The 24105-nt window shown below is 44.2% G+C and overlaps 1 protein-coding gene across 10 annotated transcripts in view; it reads right to left on the bottom strand.

Moving 5' to 3' along the window:
- Nucleotides 1-57: 57 nt before the first annotated feature.
- Nucleotides 58-24105, bottom strand: part of supt20 (SPT20 homolog, SAGA complex component) — a 59611-nt gene continuing 35563 nt past the window's right edge. Inside the window, exons 19-25 of one of the 10 annotated variants that reach the window (XM_055637506.1) lie at nt 23532-23844; nt 16387-16541; nt 11884-11930; nt 5978-6097; nt 2452-2551; nt 1593-1708; nt 58-267 (exon numbers count right to left, since the gene is read on the bottom strand). In XM_055637506.1, the coding sequence (XP_055493481.1) occupies nt 145-267; nt 1593-1708; nt 2452-2551; nt 5978-6097; nt 11884-11930; nt 16387-16541; nt 23532-23844 (974 nt within the window). In that variant the 3' untranslated portion in view covers nt 58-144. The remainder of the gene's footprint in view (nt 268-1592; nt 1709-2451; nt 2552-5977; nt 6098-11883; nt 11931-16386; nt 16542-23531; nt 23845-24105) is intronic. The other 9 variants (XM_055637508.1, XM_055637510.1, XM_055637511.1 and 6 more) reach the window with 9 other exon arrangements.

The raw sequence follows: 24105 nt of genomic DNA, 5'->3' as shown, positions 1-24105 counted from the left end.
GTTCAGAAAATGATTCTTACTGAAACAAAAGATGATACTATGCAAACCATGAGTATGTTTTGTTTTTTAAATATTTAAAAAGAACATTCACCACCATGAACGGTAAGTTCAAGGAGCAGCTCACAGGTAGAACCATGAGATGGGTCATGATTTAGGTGGAGTCGGTGTTCCTCTTTTCCGTTTATTTTTTGACTGGCTGCTTGTATGTTGCTGCTGCTGTTGCATTTGAACTGCCATAGCCATTTGATGCTGTAAGTATCGGAACTGCTGCCGGGGAAAGAGAGAAGGAGAAACAGAAGACCGCACATGTGAGACTCGAAGGGAAACTACTCGAACCGTTACCTCAACAACAAAGAGATGATTCAGTTTAAACATTTGAAAATGTTTTTGAGGATAGAAACGGGGAAAAGAAATTAAACCCACAAACGTAATGACTACAGTCAAGCAGAACCTGTGGCACAGAAGGGTTAGGACAATCTGACATACAAACACTCGTTCCAGCAGAGCTCACTGCATGCTTGTTAGTCAACGTCTGATTGGAAAGTGCTTTAGTATTTCCAGTTGGATGCAGATAGAGTTGGTGACAGACAAGCAGTAAGGCAGAAACCATGAGGCATCTGTAGACTTGAAGGAACTACAGACGCTAGCTTATAGGAAAAGACACAAAGTGCTGCAGTAACTCAGCGGATAAGGCAGCATCTCTGCAGAGTATGAATAGGTGACGTATCAGGTAGAGACCCTTCTTCAGAATGATTTGTTCGAGGGGGGCAGGGGAAGAGGAGAGAAAGTTGGGTGTTGTGAGAAAGGCTGCTAAGTGATAGGTGGATACAGGAGAAGAGGGTGATAGGTGAATACAGTTTAGGTATCCACCTATCACTTGCCTGGCTTTGTCCTGCCCCAAATCTTCCAGCCTTCTCTCCTCCATTACACCCCCCACCCCCCCCCCCCACAACAATCAGTCTGAAGACAGCTCCCGAGACAGAATGTCACCTATCCACGTTCTCTGGAGATGCTGCCGTACCCACTGAGTTATTCCAGCACTTCCATCTTTTTAAGAGACATCTGTGCTAAGTTCATTATTGTGTTGGTTGTGCAATATCCTAGGTTAAACAATGGTACTCAAAGATAGACCCGCAACAAAATGCGAAGAAAACTTAAAGCACACGGATCTTTTCTGCAAAGATATTTCCAGAATTAATTTGGGGTACAGAAAGTATAAGAGGGTAAGCAAGCTGCCAAGTTCCAACTGCAGGCAATCCGGTAGAGATGGTGTGAAGTATTCTTACATTTGCCTGAAGTGGTTTTTAACTTTCAATGTGCCACAAGCACTTCTTGAGCAGAAATACAAAAGAGAGGTGGATGGCTGAGATGTCAATGTAAATTCAATGCTCCAAAGTGACCAGAGAGTTGCCACTCAATCAGTCAATGTGTTAGCCAACTGCCTGCACACTCAGATTCAAACCAAACATCATTTGAGTTTTATTTGTTATTTTTTGGGAGCAGCATCTCTGCCTTTTATTTTGGAGCTGAGAATTTTTTTTTTTGTTTTGTGTTTTGTTATCAAAAATTTCATGGAACTGTAGCCAAGTTACTTGTATCTGTTGCTGCTGCAAGACCCGTTGCTGGTGTAAGGCGGATGCAAGCTCGAGGGCCGGATGAGGGTGGCTTTGTCTGGGTCTGCATGCAGCAGAGCCAACTTGAGACAACGCTACAGGGTAGGGAGGAATCAGAATGGGGAAAGATTGTAACAAATGGGGTCAGTAGAATTCACCTTGTAGTTTGAATCAGAAACAGCTCAATATTAATGGAATGTGGTAAGAGTAAAGATAACATAACTTTGTTAAACCTACTGAGTGTGTTTCATTTACACTTTATTTTCAGATATGACCACATTTCATTGAGAAATAATAATTTCAATTCACAGCCAATTGTTCAGTTTGGTTTTAAAATGAATGCTGTCTGGATGATAAGAGTTTTATTTAAAATTCCAATTCAGTGAAATAATCCACACTCTACTGCAGGTGAAACGGTAATGAAAATATGCATGCTGTGATTGTCCACACTATTAGTATAATCAGGAAATGAAAGTTGAATGGCATGCTCTCTGAAACTCGCTTTGTTCAACAAAGCAGTTAGGTTTTTTTTTTGGGGGGGGGTTGTGAAGGATTGGGTAAGGTCAAGGGAAAAGGGTTAAGTGCAACAAAGTAAACACATGCATTCAAAGTCACTAAGTGTGGGATGCATTCCGTTTACACTAGTGCACTTTCTCAAGTAATCTATCTTACTGCGTGCCAATGATAGGACCATGAGGAAAAAGCAGTAGATAAGAGAGGCAAGCGAAACGAGGCAACTGGAGGAGCCGGTGAGAGAGCTGATAGAAGGTTGTTCGAGATGGAAGTGAGGTATAGCGAGGAACACAAGTCAGAGGAATGAAAGTTTAATAGTGTGTACCTGTGCCCTGGGAAGGTGCAAAGCCTGCAGCCAGGTTGATGACTGCAGTCTGCTGTGCTGTCAAAGCCTGTTCTTGACTAGCTGGAGTCTGGTCAGAATTCTGCTGGACAGAACACAGGTCCTGTATCTGAGTTCTACGCATCAGTGTGAAGTATCATGGATCTGATATTTCAACAAGTTCTAGACTAAAACCTCTCAAGAGAATCAACCTCGAGTCAAACCAAGCTGGTGTTTTGCAAGAGATATCAACATCGTAAAAATAGAGTGATTTAACCATTTGAGGGGAGATCTGGAATCACTTTCCCGAAGGATTCACTATTTTGTTAAAGAATGTTGTCAGTCATAGAGCTTTCTAGATCTGCATTTGGGAAACAAAAACACAATCTATACACCATTTATTTTCCAGAATCACATGAATCAATTACTTATGCTTACAAAAGGAAACACAAGTGAGATTTGATTCTATTCAGTGTTGGTTGATGAAAAGTGATTGTAAACTAAAATGCAGCACTTCAGTAAAATAGTATGTATTTGATCGATTGATTGAAAGATACATCATGGAAACAGGCCCTTCAGGCCATGGCGACCATCGATCATCACCCGTTGACACTAGTTCTATGTTATCCCACTTTCATAACCACTCCCGAGACACTAGTGGGCAATTTAGTCACCAATTAACCTACAAATCTGCATGTCTTTGGGATGTGGGAGGAAACTGGAACTCCCGGAAGAAACCCATGTGGGGAAGGACAACAGACAATGGGTGGGGGGGGTGGGCGGCGGCAAAGGACAATGGGGACCTGGCGTGGGGGAACTGGTGGTGGGGGGGGGTTAGCAGCCGTGCTTTGTAACTTTTCAGTGCCGTAGGTGGCTGCTATTTGTATACATTGCATGTATGCAAGAAAAGTATCTCACTGTGCCTAGTCACATGTGACAATAAAGTATTCCTATTCCTACAGGGAGAACGTGCAAACTCCATTCAGACAGCACCCATAGTCAGGATTGAACCCGGGTCATTGGTGCTGTAAGGCAGCAGCTCTAGCTGCGCCAATGTGGCACTCTAACTGCAATACAAGTTTGACTCCATATTTAGCCTCAACAATCAACGTAATTTTTCTTCCTAGAACAACAGTATTGTTGTTTAATTCATCTGTACTTAAAATACTTCTTCAAATTTTAACTAGAAAAAGGTGATTCTTGGAAATATGAATCTTATTTGAAAGTGCATTGTTGCAACTTACATGTTTCAATAATGTTTGGATTCGAGCAACTGCAGATGTTAGTTGACAAAAGACAACAAACTGCTGGAGTAACTCAGCGGGTCAGGCAGCAGCTCTGGAGAACATGGATAGGTGATGTGTCGGGTCAGTGCCTTCCTAGTCTGAAGATGTTCTCCAGGGATGCTGCTCAGTTACTCCAGCACTGTGCGTCTTTTTTTGTCTCGAGTAATAGTCTACTGGAAAGGCTTGTGGAAATTTCATCCAGCATGAATAAAGAAGCGGTGCTGGCTCGAAGGGCCGAATGGCCTCATCCTGCACCTATTTTCTAATGCAAGTGGGGTACACTATCTGGCCAGGTCCATCATTCATTATGATGGGACTAGCATAGATAGGGAATCCTGGTTGGCATTGACGAATTCTGCCGAACAGCCTGTTTCTCTGCTGTATGACTCTAAGCTCAACTTTCCAGCATAATATACGTACTCTTCGATGTCCTTGGCATTAAAAGAGCTATGAATCCTCTTGAGTAAGCTGAGCAGTCACAGCTCGCTGGGGTGGAGAGGTTTAGGAGGAAACATGAAAAGCAAATCCAGGTGCGCAACAAAGTCGGCAAATAAGAAAGCGACATGCATTTTATGAAGCATTACCGTAACCCTTCATAACCAAGCGAACACAAGTAAAGCAGCTTCGACCATCAGCCGTGAGGGGTTGCCATTATACTGCTGCATTTTTGTGGATTTAATAACATGCCATCAAATTCTTACAAAGAGCATCTAACATCAAATTAGCCGCCAAGGCGACCACGTCAAATCAAACATTGTTATTGACAGGGGCAAAAACTGGACCAAAAACCTACTGTTGTTAGGGATGATAGGAATTAAAAACTGTCTGGAAATTTGTTTTTAATGGATAATGAGACAGAAGGCCTGTACTTATTGGAGCCATTAATCAGAACCTCAAGACATTTCAGAGATATCCTTATATAGGTGGTGTCTTAACTAAATACAGAGATTTACAAGGACTCGAGGGCCTGAGCTACAGGGAGAGGTTGAGCAGGCTAGGGGGCTTTATTCCTTGGAGTGCAGGAGGATGAGGGGTGATCTTATAGAGGTGTATAAGATCATGAAGGGAATAGATAGAGCTAGTGTACAATCTTTTACCCAAGGGGAATCAAGAACCAGACATAAGTTTAAGGTGAGAGGGAAAAGGTTTAAAAGGAACCTAAGGGGCAGCTTTTCCACTCAGGGTGGTGGGTATATGGAACGAGCTGCCAGAGTGGCAGGTACTATAACAACATTTAAAACATATTTACATATGTTTAGTACTTGCAGGCCAACTTATCACACCTTATTAAACTAAACCACTGATTAATTTTGACCAAGTAGCTTCAAGCACACACCTAATTATGTGCTGAAAATATTAAAATATTTTCCAATCAATAAGTTGGCTGGCCAGTACAATTTCTAAATGTATAAATTATGTATCAGACCATTTACTGATACTTGCTAATTAGATATATAGACTGCCAATTAACACTCCCAAATATTTAATCTAATATTTTTAAGATTGTAGAACTGCATAAAAATATCACAGTATTTCTGCCATGAAGAGTTGAAGTTTCTGAATGTAATCAAACAATTAAATCGGCAGAAACTTTTTTTTTTACTAATGTTGGTGCAAATCAAGCCACAAGATGTTGTAGAAAATGTTCATGGTACAAACATTCCTTTAAACTCCGAGTTGGTCTTGTGGCAGATCACAATTTACTGCTTGTTATATAAACCAGGGGGAATTATGTCCTAGCAGCCCAATCATTTTGGTAGTCACTGTTCCAACATCTAACACGTCAGCATCAAGCACACAACTAAATATGTGCTGAAAATATTAAAAATATTTACCAATTTAATCCAATTAATAATTTTTCTAGCAATTTATAAATTTGTAAATTACATTAATTTAATTAATAATTAAATTATTTAAATTTTATTTTAATTAAGAGATACAGCATGGACACAGGCCCGTTCATACTAGTTCTACGTTATCCCACGCTCCAATCCATTCCTTACATACATGGGGCAATTTACTGAGGCCAATTAACCCACGCGGTCACTGGGAGAATGTGCAAACTCCACACACACAGAACCCGGGTGTCTGGCGCTGTGAGGCAGTAGTTCTACCCGCTATGTCACTGTACCTAAATTTAAGTATTTTATTAAAAAAGAACGCATCTTCATCTGTGGTCCTGGCCCTGTTCGATAAAAATAAATGGTCTGATTCACTAGCTTTGTAACATAAAGAAAGCGCACCTGTTCTCCCTGCTGTGGAGTGCTGGAGGCTGCAGACTGCTGGGACGATGAGAGCTGAGCAAACTGAGGCAGCTGTTCCTGTTGGAGAGGATTGAAGATCACTGGTGGACCACTTGACAGCTGGGTAGGATTAAAAATGTCAAATAAAAACAAAACCACTGTCTAAATTTGGATTATATGATTGTATGTTTATAACTACACCCGTGTTTTTGTCAAATTAAGAACTTATAGAACAGTACAGCACAAGAACAGGCTCTTCGGCCCACAATGTTTGCATGCAACATGATGGCAAGACCATCTTTTATCTGCCTGCACATGATCCATATCCCTAATCCCTGCATATCCGTGCGCCTGTCCAAAAGTCTCTTAAACGCCACATTGTAACTACCTCTACCATCACCCCTGGCAGTGCGTTCCAGGCACCCACCGTCCTCTGTGTAAAATAAACATGCCCTGAAACTCCTTTAAACTTTGACCCGCTCACCTTAAAGCTATGCCCTCCAGTATTTGATTTTTGTATCTTGGGAAAAAGGTTCTGACTGCCTACTACTCGCATGCAAAATATATCATTGGGACACAAGCAACTGCAGATGCTGGAATCCTGTGTAGAACACAGGTACCTGTACTCAACAGGTCAGAGAGCATTTCTGAAGAAGGGTCCTGACCCAAAACATTGCTTATCAATGTCCTCCAAGAAATGCTGCCTGACCCGCTGCGTTACTCCAGCACTTTATGTTCTAAAACACATTACCACTTTTTGAAATGCCTAGCAAATGACAAGGCCAAATCATTATAAGTTTATCACAAGTTGTTTTTAAGATTTTACTGTACTGTACTTAGAACGTTTGTAACTGTCGGCACCAGAAACATGGTGACTCTTGGTGTACTGCCTAGGTGAAGTCTGCTGTATAATTTTACTGGATTGTATGGAAAAACAAAAAAAAATCACTGTTCCTCGATACTTGTGACAAGAACGTATGATTGAGATTTGTAAAAGCCACTTGGATAGATTGACCTCACAACCTGACGCCCTGAACTGAGTAGCTTGTGGGCATTTCAGAAGGGATTTGTTCATAAACTGCAGGGGACAGTGTGAGACCACTTGGTAAGATATTATTGAATCTAGACAAGTTCTGAGGAAGGTCACTAACACGATGCATACAATAATATTAACCGGTTTCTTTCTCCACAGTAGACACAAAAAGCTGGATTAACTCAACGGGACAGGCAGCATCTCTGGAGAGAAGGAATAGGTGACGTTTCGAGTCGAGTCTGATGAAGGGTCTCCACCTGAAACGTTACCCATTCCTTCTCTCCAGAGATGCTGCCTGTCCCGCTGCGTTACTCCAGCTTTTTGTGATCGCCTTTCTGCTCCCTTTGGTCAACAACGGACTGTTTTGTCTTGCTGGTGTAAGGGCTGGGTTGTTATCCCGACTCCATGACAAAAAGTTCTCAATCTTTTTTCTGGTAGTTCATCTTCCCCTTTGCTCTACCTATTGTACTCAACTTAGACATGATTGTATTTATGTATTGTATTATCTAATCTGTTTGGATAGCATGCAAAACATAACCTTTCACCATACTTCGGTACCCGTGACAATGATACACCTAAACCAACCACAGAGCCCTTGATGAAAAACATTCTTGAGACTTAGTGTAGAAACAAAGAACTGCAGATGCTGGTTAATACAAAAAGGGCACAAAGTGCTGGAGTAACTCAGCCGGTCAGAAGGCATCTCTGGAGAACATGGATGTCAGTTCTCCAGAGATGCTGCTTGATCTGCTGAGTCACACCAGCACACTGTGTCCATTCTCGAGACTTGTCCAACCAACTTTAAATTGGAGGAACAGCACCTCATATTTTGCTTGGGTAGTTTGCACCTCAGCAGTATGAACATTGACTTCTCCAACTACAGATAGCCCTTGCTTTCCCTCTCTCTCCATCCCCTCCCCCTTCCCAGTTCTCCCACTAGTCAAACTGCCTCCGACAACATTCTATCTTCGTCCCGCCCCCTCCCGACATCTGTCTGAAGAAGAGTTTCGACCCGAAACGTCACCCATTCCTTCTCTCCAGAGATGCTGCCTATCCCGCTGAGTTACTACAACATTTTGAGTCTACCTTCGATTTAAACCAGCATCTGCAGTTCTTTCCCACAAACTTTACATTTAATATCTACTTAAGGGACAGAAGTTTAAGGGTAATATGAGGGGGAACTTCTTTACTCAGAGTGTGGTAGCGGTGTGGAATGAGCTTCCAGTGGAAGTAGTGGAGGCAGGTTCGTTGGTATAATTTAAAAATAAATTGGATAGGCATATGGATGAGAAGAGAATGGAGGGTTATGATATGAGTGCAGGCAGGCGGGACTAAGGGAAAAAAAGTTGTTCGGCACGGACTTGTAGGGCCGAGATGGCCTGTTTCCGTGCTGTAATTGTTATATGGTTATATTGATATTTTATGTGTTGCTTTAAACAGGGAGCTGATTTTTAAGCAAGGAACCCACTATTTTGTCCGAGTTGAGGTGTGCACTTGCATTGTGATCTTTAGACTTCAGAATACAGCGCGGAAACTGGCCCTTTGGCCCATCGGTGCTGACCAGCGATCACCCTGTACACTAACACTATCGTACACACTAGGGATAATTTACAATGTTTACTGATGTCAATTAACCTACAAACCTGTATATTTTTGGAGTGTGGAAGGAAACCGGAGCACCCGGAGAAAACCCACGCAGTCACAGGGAACACGCGCAAACTCCACAAAGACACCACCCGAGAACAGGATCGAACCCGGGTCTCTGGCGCTGTGAGGCAGTAGTACTACCCGCCGCATTACCCCCAAACATGGAGGGTTATCAAGGTGTTAGAACATGTTTACATAAATTTGATCAGAACAGGTTCTCAGATTAATAAAATACGAGACCAGTTGAATGTGTAGAATAAATTATATGAGATCAAGTAAGAATCGTATCCAATATGATTCTTGAGTGCAATAGTAGCAACAAAAGTGTCAACAATGTAGACCTTTGAACGCCTAAACACAAATGATAAATCCAACAGGAGTGATCCAACAAACTGGTCCTTTCCTTACCGTAATTGGATTTATCACGGAGCAAAATTCAGGAATGTTTTTTGCAGGGTTTATCTATCAATCTATCTATCTATATACTTTTAAAACTGTATGTGTGTGTGTGGGTATATGTCATTTTGATTTTGCCTTTGATTCGTTACTCCGCGAAAACCAGACGCAAAAACGCCGAGATTTTTCCCATTTAGGTAGCGATTTCACTTTTACATTCGCAAATCCACTCCATTAAATTTAGTCATTTTTCTGTACCCATTTTTAATAAAATCCTTCCCTCCCCCCCCCCCCCCACTCAGTCATTTTTTTGCTTCCCGCTGGCCACCTTCTCATTGCGTGCCCCGCGCGACCTTAACGGCTGCTACCGCCCGGCCCTCCTCCACTCCCCCATCCCCCCCCAGCCCGGCTCTGTCACGCTGGCCGAAGCCACAGATCGGCTGGTCCCCCGCCGCTGCTTTTTGCCGTCCTCGCTGGCGGCCCGCAGGCTCACTCGGGATCATGCCCGCCCACTCCACCCCCCCCCCCCCCCCCCCCCCCCCCCCACCCCGTACTCGGGGTCTAAAGCGCCGAGGATGCGAGGCGATGGAGCTGAGACTCACTCTGAGGCCGACGGCTGCTGGGTGCCCTATCCCTCTCCTCCCTCCCTTCTCAATATAATATCAATGGGGGTGGTTAGTGTGTGTGTGACGCCTCAAGCCGCCACCTCCCCACGCAAACCGCGCGTTGCGGGAACAGACCCAACGGGTCTGCACTTGGTCTAGTATTATTATAAAACTGTGGATGTATTTGTGTGTGGATTTGTGTGTTTTTCTGATTCACATCTCCACGACAACCCGACGCACAACTGTGAAATTTTTACATATTCCGGGAGAGATTTACCTCATGATCTCGAAAATTGTCTCATCTGAAAATTTGATTCACTGTTTCCCGTTATTTCTTCAAATTGTTCACCAACCTGAGATATTTTTTAAACTAACGAGCTGATGACGTCACAATGGCTCTGCTCCTCGTGGCCAGCTATGCACAGTTTTCAACGCGCAGCCTGTTGGGCACTGTTTTTGCACGAGCTGCGAGTTACGTAACCCCCCACCCCCCCCAACTCACCGCCGCTTGGCTGGCCATCCACAGCGCCCCGCCGCAGCCCTCCCATCCCCAGGATTCTGGATTGAAGCCGTTGAACACGGAATAATTTGGTTGGGCTTCTGAGCGCTTCAGACGTCCCGCGAGGTCCCGAGAGCTGCCTAGGCCCGGCGCCCGCTTGCAGTCTGCCCCGTCCGTGCCGGCCACTCACTGAGTTCAAGTCCGCCCTCTCCCCCCCCCCACCTCTCCTCTCCTCCTCCCTCACCCTCCCCCCTCCCTGCCTCCTCTCCACCCCCCCCGCTCTCTCTCTCCCCCTCTCCCCACCCCTCCGCCTCTTCCCCCCCCTCTCCACTGCCCTCCCCCTTTTATCCTCCTCCCTCCTCCACCACCCACGACCCTTTCCCCTCTCCTCCTCCCCCCCACCATCTACCCCTCTCCATCTCCCCCTCTTTCCCGCCCCCCCCCCCCTCTCTCTGCCCCACTCTCTGCCTCTCGAGATAGGGCGGGGATGGGGTAAAAGGAGCCAAATAATAATATTAATATTATATCAAGGGGGATGATTAATGTGTGTGTGTGGGGGGTGGTTAGTGTGTGTGTGGGGGATGGTTAGTGTGTGTGTGGGGGGTGGTTAGTGTGTGTGTGGGGGATTTAATGTGTGTGTGGGGGTGGTTAGTGTGTGTGTGTGTGGGGATGGTTATATCAAGGGATGGTTAGATGTGTGGGGGGTGTTAGTGTGTGTGTGGGGGATGGTTAATGTGTGTGTGGGGGGTGGTTAGTGTGTGTGTGGGGGGTGGTTAGTGTGTGTGTGTGACGCTGGAGGCCCCCCCGCAACTGCGAGTTGAGGGGACAGGACCCAACGGGTCCCCCTTGGTCTTGTTAAATTTAAAATCGTTTTGAAGGAATTTCACGTTTAGTGTGGCACTCCGGGGGAGTTGCTGCCTTAGAGCGTCAGGGACCCAGGTTTGATCCTGACTACAGGTACTTGTCTGTACGGAGCTTGTACGTTCTCCCTGTGACCGCGAAGGCTTTCTCCGACATCTTCGGTTTCCTCCCACACTCCAAGGATATACGGGTTTGTCGGTTAACTGGCTGTTGTAAATTGTAAATTGTCCCTAGTGTGTAGGATGGTGTTAGTGTATGGGGTGATCGCTGGTCGGCGCGGACCTGGTGTGCCGGACGGCTTCTTTCCGCGCTGTATCACTAAAGGCACAAGATAAAGTTAAGTACATTCTGGTGAATACAGAAAACTGTTCAAGTCAATAGATGTTTTGGGAATTTAGGATTTTAAGTCATTAGAACGGAAATGTCATTGGCCAAGTTCATTTGCACTGCGCCAACTTTAGTCCAATGGAAGAGATCTTGTCTACATCACACATCTATGTACATCAGAAGCCTGTTGCACATTTTAAAATACATTTTTTGGTAAATAGAATCAGGAATAATGGGAGGGGATATGTCTGACGTTCAAGTCTTATTCCTATTTTGTGCTGGTAAAATATTCTAATCCAGAAAGCTGTAAGATTAACATGAACACGGGGGTATCTAATAGGAATTCTGAATTTCACATTAAGGGTTAATTTCAGACAAGAACTAACTCTTTAACTTGCCTTTATAAACACGCTGTATTCTGTATTTCAAAAATACTAGTGAGGAACACAAAATGTTGCAGGTACGCATGGTATGACACCCAAAATAGCGAAGGTGATGAATGAAAATAGAGGAATGGACAATAATAAAGAAACCTTACCTGAAGCAAGTTCAGAGGTCTGAAACCAGGAGTATTTTTTGGACCACCTGCCGAAAATAAAAGTGACATATTAGGTAACATAATTTGAATTATGTTACTTGAATTAGAAAGCACAATTTTGATTAGTAACGGTGTCAAGGGTTATGGGGAGAAGGCAGGGGAATGGGGTTAAGAAGGATAGATAGATCAGCCATGAATGAATGAACTTGATGGGCCGAATGGCTTAATTACATAGAAACGTAGAAAATAGGTGTAGGAGGCCAGTCGGCCCTTCGAGCCAGCACCGCCATTCATTGTGATCATGGCTGATCGTCCCCAATCAATAACCCGTGCCTGCCTTCTCCCCATATCCCTTGATTCCACTAGCCCTTAGAGCTATATCTAACTCTCTCTTAAATCCATCCAATGACTTGGACTCCACTGCCCTCTGTGGCAGGGACTTCCACCAATAATTCTGCTCCTATCATGTATAAACATGAATTAGGTTCAGATACAGGGACTTCCACCAGGTGCGGTTGCACGTACTTTTCTCACAGTATTTATATTCTACTAATGGCTCTGGTGTATTGTTCTGATCTAAAACACGTTGTGAGTGAAATTGAACCATTCACTGGAGCCTAAAAGCTGCGGGGTGTTAAAAATGTTCCAGGCTTGTCAGCTTCATACAGCACAGAAACGGGCCATTCGGCCCAACTCGTTCATGCCAACCAAGGTGTACCATCTACACCAAATTTGGCCCACCCAATCTACACCTGCATTTGGCCCACAACCCTCCAAACCTTTCCTATCCATGTACCTATCCAAATGGCCTCAAAATGTTTTAGTACCTGCCTCAATTCCTCCGGCAGCTCGTTCCATGTACCCACCACCTTCCGTGTGAAAACGTTTCCCCTTAGGTTCCTATTAAATCTTTTCTTCCTCACTTTAAACCTATGCCCTCTGGTTCTTGATTCCCCTACCCTTGGGTAAAAGACTCTGTACATCGACCCTCTATTCCTCTCATGATTTTATACACCTCCATAAAGTAGGAAAGAATTTTCAAATGGAAGCCAAATCGGGGACACTTTTGATATTAAATCGCTGTGCTGACAGAAGTTTGACTTTTTACTTGAACTAATAGTTTCAGAAACTTTACGCCAAGAGGTCGTTCAGCCCATCATGTTGTGCTGGCTCATCACATTAGAGTTGCTTATGCTGACAAAAGTGTCAAAGATTCTTTGCCTCAAAAATAAAAACCTGATTTTTGCTGCTTTGAAAAATAAATGAAATTGTATCCAAAAATCAGTATCATTTAGTCTGGATTCAGATGTTGGACAATGATAATAAACATTGGAGGCATTGAAAGGGTAAACAGCCAGAACCTTTCCACCAGGGTGTAATTGTCAAAGACAAGAGTGCATAGCTTTAAGGTGAGAAGGGAAAGTTTATTTAAGAAGATGTGCAAGGCAAGTTTTGAGTAGTGTGTGCCTGGAACATGCTGCCGGGGGTGGTGGTGGAGGAGGCAGATACGATAGTAGTGTTGAAGAGGCTATTAGATAGGCATATGGATATACAGGGAAAAGAGGGATATGGATCACGTGCAGCAAGGAGATTAGTTAATCTTGGCATCATGTTCATCACACACTATGTGGGCTGAAGGGCCTGTTCCTGAGCTGTACAGTTCTCTGTTCTTATATTTCAGGTGGTAAAGTCGCTGCGACCTTGATCATGGGTCTAGCAATCTCTGAGGTGTGGATTTACACTTTCAAATGTTAACTTTAACCTGGCGTCATCAGTAACAGTAATGAAATCAAACACATTCCACACCAATCACAATGAGGGATTCTCAGATGGCAAGCTAGGAGAGTAAAAACAAATTTTATAAATGTTTTATATAGAAATTGTAACATTTCACATTTTAATGACAGCAGCATTTCACCGTTCATATACGTGGATCTGTGGTAGCTGTCCACTGCCAGGTCCACCCCAATAAGAGTACCTCCAGATTCAGGGACAGTTTCTTTCCAGCTGTTATCAAGCAACTAAACCATCCCTTCACCAGCTAGAGAGTGGTCCTGACCTCCAATCTACCTAATTGGAGACCTTCAAACTATCTTTAATAGACACAAAATGCTGGCGTAACTCAGCGGGCCAGGCAGCATCTCTGGATAGAAGGAATGGGTGACATTTTGGGTCTCGACCCTTCTTTAAACTTTAATTGGACGCTACTGCACTTTATCTTGCACCAAAAGTTATTCCCTTTATCCTGTATCTGCACACTGTGGACGGCTTGATTGTAATCACGTACATTCTTTCCACTGACTGGATAGCACGCAACAACATTTTTTACTATACCTCGGTACATATGATAATAATAATAAATAATCTACACTGATCATGTCAGTTCAAACACAGAACAACATAGAAACAGACTCTGTAATCAACCATCAAGCACATCTTGAGCAGAACATTAAATGTTACACCCTATCCTGTTTTTCAGATTATGCACATTATATAATCAACCACGAATTACAAATCTGAGCAGATTTAAAACTGCTATTTAATCCACACAAAATTAATCCACATCTGCATCCTTACTGAGTGCTGTGTAACCAAGCCAGCTCCTGGTTTAGTTAGTGTTTTGTTGTGTTCAAGAATAAAGAACCTGGAACAGTACAGCACTGGACCAGACCCTTCGGCCCACAATTGCTGATTGTTCAATGGTTGTAAGATCGGGACTACATCCTTACATTATGGAAGGTCCCTTCAGCAGAACATAGAGCATTACAGACCCGAAACACCAGTCTGAAGAAGGGCCACGACCCGAACCATCACCTATCCATGTTCTCCAGAAATGTCGCCCGAACCCCTGAGTTACTCCAGCTCTGTTTCTTTATTTGTAAATGACCATCTGCAGATTCTCGTTTCAACATAGAACAGTATGGCACAGGAATAGGCCCACAATGTCTGTGCCTAAGATGATGTCAAGATCAACCCTTATCTGCCTGCGCCTCACCCGAATGTCCCCATTCCCTGCATATTTGAAAATGGCACCAAAGCCTGCCTCTTCTTGCATGCAGAACCAGGAGACTATTTCTGTACAATTGCTAACAGGGGATGTGCTTAGCTATGGCGATACTCTACAGGACTGTTTGTAAGAAAATAATTTCACTGTGTGTATGCACTTCAAGAATCAAGAAAGTGTTTTATTGTCCTATGTCCCAGACAGAACAATGAAATTCTTACTTGCAGTAGCACAAACAAATGTGTAAACATCGTAAAAGAGAGCCACAAAATGCAAGAGAAACTCAGCGGGTCAGGCGGCATCTCTGGAGAAAAGCGATAGGTGTCTTGGGTTTAGACGCCTCTTCAGACCCTTCAGTGTGAAGAAGGGACTCGACCTGAAATGTCACCTATTCATTTTCTCCTGATCTGCTGAGTTACTCCAGCATTTTGTGTCTGTATCTTCGGTGTAAACCAGCATCTGCAGTTCCTTCCTACACATATATATATTTTTTTATATTTATATATAAATACATGTATATAATCACACACACACACATATATATATATACATATACATATACACACACATATACACACACACACACATATATATATGTATTTATTTATTCATACATACACATACAAACAGAAAAACAATAGTAGCACAAAAAGGCAAAGCCAATGGCCTCCAATTGAAGTAGTTCAGAGCTTATTTGGGAACTGCAGATGCTGGAGAATCGAAGGTTACACAAAAAAGCTGGAGAAACTCAGCGGGTGCAGCAGCATCTATGGAGCGAAGGAAATAGGCAACGTTTCGGGCCGAAACCCTTCTTGAGACTGATCGGGGGCGGGGGTGGGTGGGGACAAGAAAGGGAAAAGGAGGAGTAGCCCGAAGGCTGGGGGATGGGAGGAGACAGCAGGGGGGCTGAGGGAGGGTAGTTCAGAGCTTATTTGGAGGTTGTAGTGTTTAATAGCCAGATGGCTGTAGGGAAGGAGCTATTCCTCAACCTGGACGTTACTTTGCACATGTGACAGTAAAACCATTGAGATTGCTTCCTGGCAAGCTGCACGGCAGAGGGTTGCCACCCGGCAGACCACAGCTCGCTACCGCGGCAACGAGAGGGAGCCCGAACTCTGCGCGCACAGTGCCCTGGTACGGGAGGCGCACACCCCGGGGAACGAGGGGTAAAGAGGGACATCGGTTCACGGGACGACTGGAATGGAGGTGACGGCTGCAACGGGCCGTTGTGGTCAGCTGCAGCTGGGACTGTACAATGGCTTCTCTTGCATAGGGACTCAGTGGGCTGTTCTGTACATTCTGTACTAACCAGTGATTGTGCTCATGTACGGGGATAGTCTTGCTGATCTGTATGCAAAAAATCTTTTTCACTGCACCCGAGTGCACGTGACAATAATGAAACCATTGACCATTCTTGGAACTGGAGCAATGATAACAATGATATTCAGAGCAATTGTTCGCAATACTTTTTCAAGTGTTTCATCTTATGGAGTACTCACCAACTTGGGCTGCAGACTGCATGGCGGCTGGGAGGGAGCTTGGCACCAGTGCTACTGGAGGTATAATACTGCTCAGATTTAGAGCAGTGGGGGCTTTGGCACCAGGACTGCTCCCCAGCATGGGATTTGAACCACTCATTAATGTCTGTGCTCCACTGGAAGGGAAACAAAACAGATACATTGTTCATATGTTATATTTCTTTCAGCTATTCTACCACTTTTTCAGCATTTATTGAAACAAGAACAGAACAGACCCTTCGGACCACAATGTCTGTGCCGAACATGACACCAAGACCAACTCTTATCTGCCTGCACGTGATCCTTATCCCTTTTAAACCACAAGGTCATAAATGATAGGAGCAGAATTAGGCCATTCTGCCCATCAAGTCTACTCCGCCATTCAATCGTGGCTGATCACTCTCTCCGTCCTAACCACATTCTCCTGCCTTCTCCCCATAACCTCTGACACGTACTAATCAAAAATCTATCTATCTCTGCCTTAAATATATCCACTGATTTGGCCACCACAGCCTTCTGTGGCAAAGAATTACACAGATTCACCACCCTCTTAGAACTTAGAAATTTCTTATCTCCTTCCTAAAAGAACGTCCTTTAACTCTGCTATGACCTCAAGTCCTAGACATTCCCACTAGTGGAAACATCCTCTCCAGATCCAATCGATCCAATCCACATCCACTCTATCCAAGCCATCTGCAGCGCCTGCCTACCCACATCTCTCTATTCCCTGCATATCCACTTATCTATCCAAAAGTCTCTTAAACGCCATTATCATATCTGCCTCCACCACCACCCTTGGCAGCGCAAGTTCCAGATACCTACCACCCTCTGTGTAAAAAAACTTGCCCCTCACATCTCCTTTAAACTTCGCCCCTCTCACCTGAGAACTATGTCATTTAGTCTTTGACTAAAAGCTTTAAGGTAAGCATGCTATTTACCAAAAAGTTTATCAGTTATAGGAGCATCCTTTTGTTCTGGGCTGAAGGAAAGTTGAAGAATCAGGAAATTTCTAACCTATTGTGGTTACTAAAAAATAAATTCCACCAGGCACTAACTTAAAAGAGGTCCTTCTGCAGTTGTACAGGGCCCCAGTGACCACACATGGAGTATTGTGTGCAGTTTCAGTCTCCAAATTTGAGGAAGGACATTCTTGCTATTGAGGGAGTGCAGCAGGTTAATTCCCGGATGGCGGGATGTTGATAGAAGGGAGCGGCTGGGCTTGTACACTCTGGAATTTAGTAGGATGAGAGGGAATCTTATTGAAACATATCAGATTATTAATTCACGCTTATTGGACACACTAGAGGCAGGAAACATGTTCCCGATGTTGGGGGAGTTCAGAACCAGGGCCCACAATTTAAGAATAAGGGATAAGCCATTTAGAACGGAGATGAGGAAAAACCTTTTCACACAGAGTTGTGAGTCTGTGGAATTCTCTGCCTCAGAAGGCAGTGGAGGCCAGTTATCTGGATGCTTTCAAGAGAGTGTTAGATAGAGCTCTTAAAGATAGCGGAGTCAGGGGATATGGGGAGAAGGCAGGAACGGGGTACTGATTGTGAATGATCAGCCATGATCCTATTGAATGGCGGTGCTGGCTCGAAGGGCCGAATTGCCTACTCCTGCACTTATTGTCTATTGTCTAAAAAGTCACAAGAAAGATTCAGTGAAAACTGAGCAGCTGCGTCATCCTAATGCAACATAGCAGAGGTAGGAACAATTGCTGGATTAAAGGCCTGGATAGAGTGGATGTGGAAAGGATGTTTCCACGTGTGAGTCTAGGACTAGAAGGCGCAGCCTCAGAATGAAAGGACGTACCTTTGGAAAGGAGATGAAAAGGAACTGAGGGTGAAGAATCTGTGGAATCCATTGCCTCAGATGGCTGTGGAGGCCGTTATTGAGTATTTTTATGGTAGAGATTGACATGTTCCTGATTAGTATGGGTGTCAGGGATTATGGAGGGGGGGGGGGGGGGGGGGAAGAAAGGGGTTGAGAGGGAAAGACATATCAGCCAAGATTGAATGGTTGAGTAGACTTGATGGGCCGAATGGCCTAATTCTGCTCCTATGACTTACGAATTAGTGCTGGGTGCATTCACAGGTAAAGAATTTTTTAACAAAATATGTTCAGGACCATACCTGGTGGTAAATGCAACCATTATATTTAAGAATATTGTCTAACATTTCAGGGAAGAGCAAGTACCAAATAGGTCTCTAAACATGCAACAGTGCAGTACAGGAGCCGCAATGTTCATGCCAATCTTCATGCCATGTTAAATTAATCTCCTCTGCCTGCAAGTGATCCATTTCTCCACACTCCTTGCATAACCTTTATTTATTTTTAATTTAACAATAACTTCTTTCAACACTATTATCTCAGACTTTTTGCAGAACAGCTACCGAACTTCACCTGATGTGTAAATATTTAAAAAATGACATTATAAAATGACCAATGAGAGGTGACTGTATGACAGATCAAAAATCTTGACGTCATTATTTTCAGTCAAGGAATACCGATATCTAATTGCACTTTGTATGTGTTCCGTGTCTTTAATTAATAAGGAAATTAACTGCTTTAACTTAAACATAGTGGAGAGTAAATTGAAGTTCATATCAAATCACCCATCCTTCATGTAATACATTTACGAAGACGGACATAGGTCAAGGAGCAATGTTGAGATTGAGTTTAACTGTGTGCCTTAGAAAGTTTCCCATATTAACGTTGACATGCAGTTATAAAGTCATAGTCATACAGCACAGAAACAAGCCCTTCGGCCCAACTCATCCATGTCGACGAAGTTGCCCCATCTACACTAATTCCATCCACCTGCATTTGGCCCATATACCTCTAAACTAGTGGTTTAGACTTTAGAGATACAGCATGAAAACAGGCCCTTCGGCCCAACTCGAACCATGTCGACAAAGTTGCCCCATCTACACGAATTCCATCTCCCTGCATTTGGCCCATATACTAGTAGTTTGGACTTTAGAGATACAGAATGGAAACAGGCCCTTCGGCCCACCGAGTCCATGCCCACCAGCAATCACCCCGTACATTAACACTATCCCACACACTAGGGACAATTTACAATTTACTGAAACAGATTAATCAACAAACCTATACATCTCTGGAGTGTGGGAGGAGACTGGAGCGGTCGGAGAAAACCACAGGGAGAACATACAAAGGCCGCACAGACAGCGCCCGTAGTCAGGATCGCATCTGGGTCTCTGACGCTGAGGCGCAGTAATTCTACTACTTTGCCACTGTCGCCCAAGCATTTTCAGACTGCTGTGCCACATTTAGTAACTATTTCACTCCTCAGTAAGAAGCTTTTCACTGTACCTCAGTGCACGTGACAATAAACTAAACTGAAAGTGATTTTCAATGCAATGGGTGGACTTGTTAAAATGATACCAGTTTCCCAACTTCGAAATGTTCCAATAAATATTATTTAGCAAAATAGTGCACACTTTTGGAGAGATGGTCAGAGGAGCGCAGGACAGAACAACCAACCACCATAGGCAGGGACGTGATAGGACAGGTTTGGAAGGATATGGACCACGCGCAGGCAGGAGGGACTAGTGTAGCTGGGACATGTTGGCCAGTGTGGGCAAGTTGGGCTGAAGGACACGTTTCCACGCTGTATCACTCTATGACTATAACCGGCCAGAATTACGGCAAGTGCATACGGACACCTCTCTTGCCCATTATCCCCTGCTACCTTCTTGCCGCTTTGCACCTCCTAGGTAATCCCAGAGACCCCCCCCCGGGGGTGGTACTGCCCACTCTAGGAACCACTGCGCTAGACGACTGCTCATGTACCCGAAACGTTATGCCTGCCTCAACTACCTCAGGTAAAAATCGACACAAAATGCTGGAGTAATACAGTGTGTCAGGAACCATCTCCAGAGGGAAACGACAGGTGATGTTTCGGGTCGGGACCCTTCTTCAGGCCGAGAGTAGGGGGTGGTTGAGATATGGGCGGGGGGGGGGGGGGGGGGGGGGGGGGGGACGGGGGGGGGGGGGAGGGGGGGGAGTGGGTGAGATGAAGATCCGGAGGCGAGAAAAGACCAAGACCAATCATTGCTGGCAGCTGAAGACCTCAAGCAGGGAGGTGCCCTGGTAGGCCCATTGTTGGCTAGGGAAGGTGTGATCTCAAGATGTGGTGAACTGTGCATCTGATTAAATGATTAGGATGGAGGAAGGGGGCAAGGGAAGAGGGGAGTGTAAGTAAAAGTAACTTAAAATTAGAGATAACTCCTTTAACAGCTCGTTCCATACACCCACCACTGTGTGAAAAAGTTGACCTTCAGATTCCTATTAAATCTTTCTCCTCTCACCTTAAACCGATGTTCCCTCATTCTTGATGCCCCTACTCTGGGTAAAAGCATTCATTCTATCTATTCCCCTCATGATTTTGTACACCTCCATAAGATCTCCTCTCATCCTCCTGTGCTCCCGGAATAAAGGCCTAGCCTGCCCAACATCCCCCTGTAGCCTAGGCACTCAAGTCATGTATGGTTATTTGATCTGTTTAGTCAGTGTGCAAGACAAAGCTTTTCAGTCTACCTCGTTGCACATGACAATAAACCTAGTTTTATTTGATGGTACAGCACGTTAATAAAAGTTTTTCACTGTACCTTGGTACATGTGATAATCGTAAACCCAAATCTAGTTTTATTACATTTGATCTTCTAGCACATAGACAAAGGTTTTGCCCTACATCTGGGTACACATGACAATAATAAATCTAAACCTAGTTTAGTTTAGAGATACAGCGCGGAAACAAGCCCTTCAGCCCACCGAGTCCGTGCCGACCAGCGATCTCCGTACACTAGCACTAACCTACACACTAGAGACAATTTACAAGTTTAACGAGACAATTAGCCTGCAAACCTGTACGTCTTTGGAGTGTGGGAGGAAACCGGAGCACCCTGGAGAAAACCCATGGAGGTTACGTGGAGAACGTGCAAACTCCGTACAGACAGCACCTGTAGTCAGGATCGAACCAGGGTTTCTGGCGCTGAAAGGCAGCAGCTCTACCGCTGCTGCACCACGGAATCTTAGAGTGATACAGCGTGAAAATAGGCTCTTCGACCCAACTTGCCCACACCAGCCAACATGTCCCAGCGACACTAGTCCCACCTGCTCGCGTTTGGTCCATATCCCTCCAAACCTGTCCAATCCGTGTACCTGTCTAACTGTTTTTTAAATGTTGGGAATAGTCCTTGCCTCTACTTCCTCCTCTGGCAGTTCGTTCCATACCATAATCGATTTGTGTAGGAAGGAACTGCAGATGCTGGTTTAAACCAAAGATATAGACACAAAAAGCTGGAGTAACTCAGCGGGACAGGCAGCATCTCTGGAGAGAAGGGATGGGTGACGTTTCAGGTCGAGACCTTTCTTCAAACTGGTTAGGGATAAGGGAAACGAGAGATATAGACGATGATGTGGAGAGATAAAGAACAATGAATAAAAGATATGCAAAAAAGTAACAATGATAAAGTAAAAAGGCCATTGTTAGCTATTTGTAGGGTGAAAATAAGAAGCTAGTGTGACTTGCGTGGGTGAGGGATAGAGAGAAAGGGAATGCCGGGGCTACCTGAAGTGAGAGAAATCAATACTTATACCACTGGGCTGTAAGCTGCCCAAGCGAAATGTGAGATGTTGTTTCTCCAATTTGCATTTAGCCTCACTCTGACAATGGAGGAGACCGAGGACAGAAAGGTCTGTGTAGGAATGGGAAGGAGAATTAAAGTGTCCGGCAACCGGCAGATCAGGTAAGTTCAGGCGGGCTGAGTGAAGGTGTTCCACGAAACGATCACCCAGTCTGCGTTTGGTCTCGCCGATGTATAAGAGTCCACATCTTGAACAACGGATTCAGTAGATGAGGTTGGAGGAGATGCAAAGATGAGGTGAACCTCTGCCTCACCTGAAAGGACTGTCGGGGGTCCCTGGTCAGAGTCGAGGGAGGAGGTATAGCGACAGGTGTTGCATCTTCTGCGGTTGCAGGGGAAAGTACCTGGGGAGGGGGTGGTTTGAGTGGGAAGAGATGAGTTAACCAGGGAGTTGCGGAGGGAAAAGTCTCTGCGGAAAGCGGAAAAGGGTGAAGATGGGAAAATGTGGTTAATTGTGGTATCCCATTGGAGGTTGCGGAAATGTTGGAGAATTATGTGTTGTATACAACGGTGACTACATACTCGATTTGATCTTTTCTAGCACATAAACAAAAGCTTTCACTACACCTGGGACTCCATGATACTAATAAACCTAAACCTAGATTTATTTCATTTGATTGTGCTGATGAAGCCGAGTTTTAGTTAAAAATATAAGAAGATATTAAATTGGTTTCTGGGCTAGCTTACAGCTTATATTTAGTGTCAAATTAGGCTTTCCTCAGGTTGCGGGGTGTGTGAGATAACATTGTCTCCCAAGTGAAGGAGCTAGAGAGATATCTTTGAAAGTGAGATGCCATAAACCAAATGACCAATGTTTATGGGGGAGGATGCAATAAAGCAGATGGCCTATGTTTATGAGGGACCAAGTGACAAAGAAGATATACAATGTTTTTAGTATATCTTGTACCATGTAAAAAAAAGGTTTGATGTGATGCATTCTGTGGAAACCTTTTCCAGTACTTCTGACCATGACTAATGTCTGTGGAATGTGATAAGGGGACAAAAACCCTATTTAAGGCAATGTAATTCTGTTGTTCAGAGAAGGTGACTGAGCACAGTCAAGTGTCTGTGTTGGTCACTTGACTGGAGTTCTCCCTCCCTTCCATCGGCCGATGTTAAGTAAAGTTTTGAACTGGTCTACCAAACAGTTTGTGTGGTGTCTGTTTATTAAGAAGCGAACCTGGTTTAGTAGTTAAAATAAGTAGCTTTTTCAGTGCAGCATGCAAATAAAAGCTCTTCCACTGTTCCTCACTGTACACATGACAATAATAAACCTAATTTTAATTGATTTGATCTTATGGCACTCAAACAAAAGCTTTTCACCACACCTGGGTACATCTGACAATAGTAAACCTAAATCTATAAATTTAAATAAAAAACACCAAAACCGTAAATAATGCATATAGTTAAAATGCTCAGGGAAAGTTTAAGAAGGAGTACAAGATTTCTTACCAAACAGAGCCGACTACATTGATGAAGTTGAGGCCGGCTGCATTCGCCATTCCCTGGCTGTTCGAGCTCGCTGTGGTAATGGAGGTGACCATGGTAGACAGAGGAATGCTCACTACTGGCAGGGCTTGACCGAGAGCCAACTGCTGTTGGGCAAAAGGGGTTAGAAGGGTCTGCGGGTTGAGGCCTAATTCTTGTATAGAAGGGGTGGCTGTGGGGGTAGCTGCAGATGTTGGGGTTTGTACATCGCAAGGGTGTGGAGTTGATGAAGGGGTGTTGGTTGGTGTAGGGGTGGATGGCTTGGGTGTTCCAGATCCTGCTCATTGAAAAAAGAAAAAGCGCAGGGTTATTACTTTAAAACTGGCATCAAGATTTGTTATGCCAAACTGTGCAAATAAAAAAAGCAGTTACAGTTAACGCTGAGGGAGGAAAAGTGTTTCAAATGAATCGATATAGCGATTTGCAATCGCATGATGTCAAGTACATTTCAAGGCCATATGCAAACTGCCATCAAAACATTGTCCATTTATTTTGAGTGATACAATAGTTTCACAAACCGTAGCTGCCGTATACAGCC

Source organism: Leucoraja erinacea, chromosome 6, assembly GCF_028641065.1.
Source record: "Leucoraja erinacea ecotype New England chromosome 6, Leri_hhj_1, whole genome shotgun sequence".
Classification (NCBI taxonomy): Eukaryota; Metazoa; Chordata; class Chondrichthyes; order Rajiformes; family Rajidae; genus Leucoraja; species Leucoraja erinaceus.
This window is presented reverse-complemented; position numbering and strand designations above follow the sequence as displayed.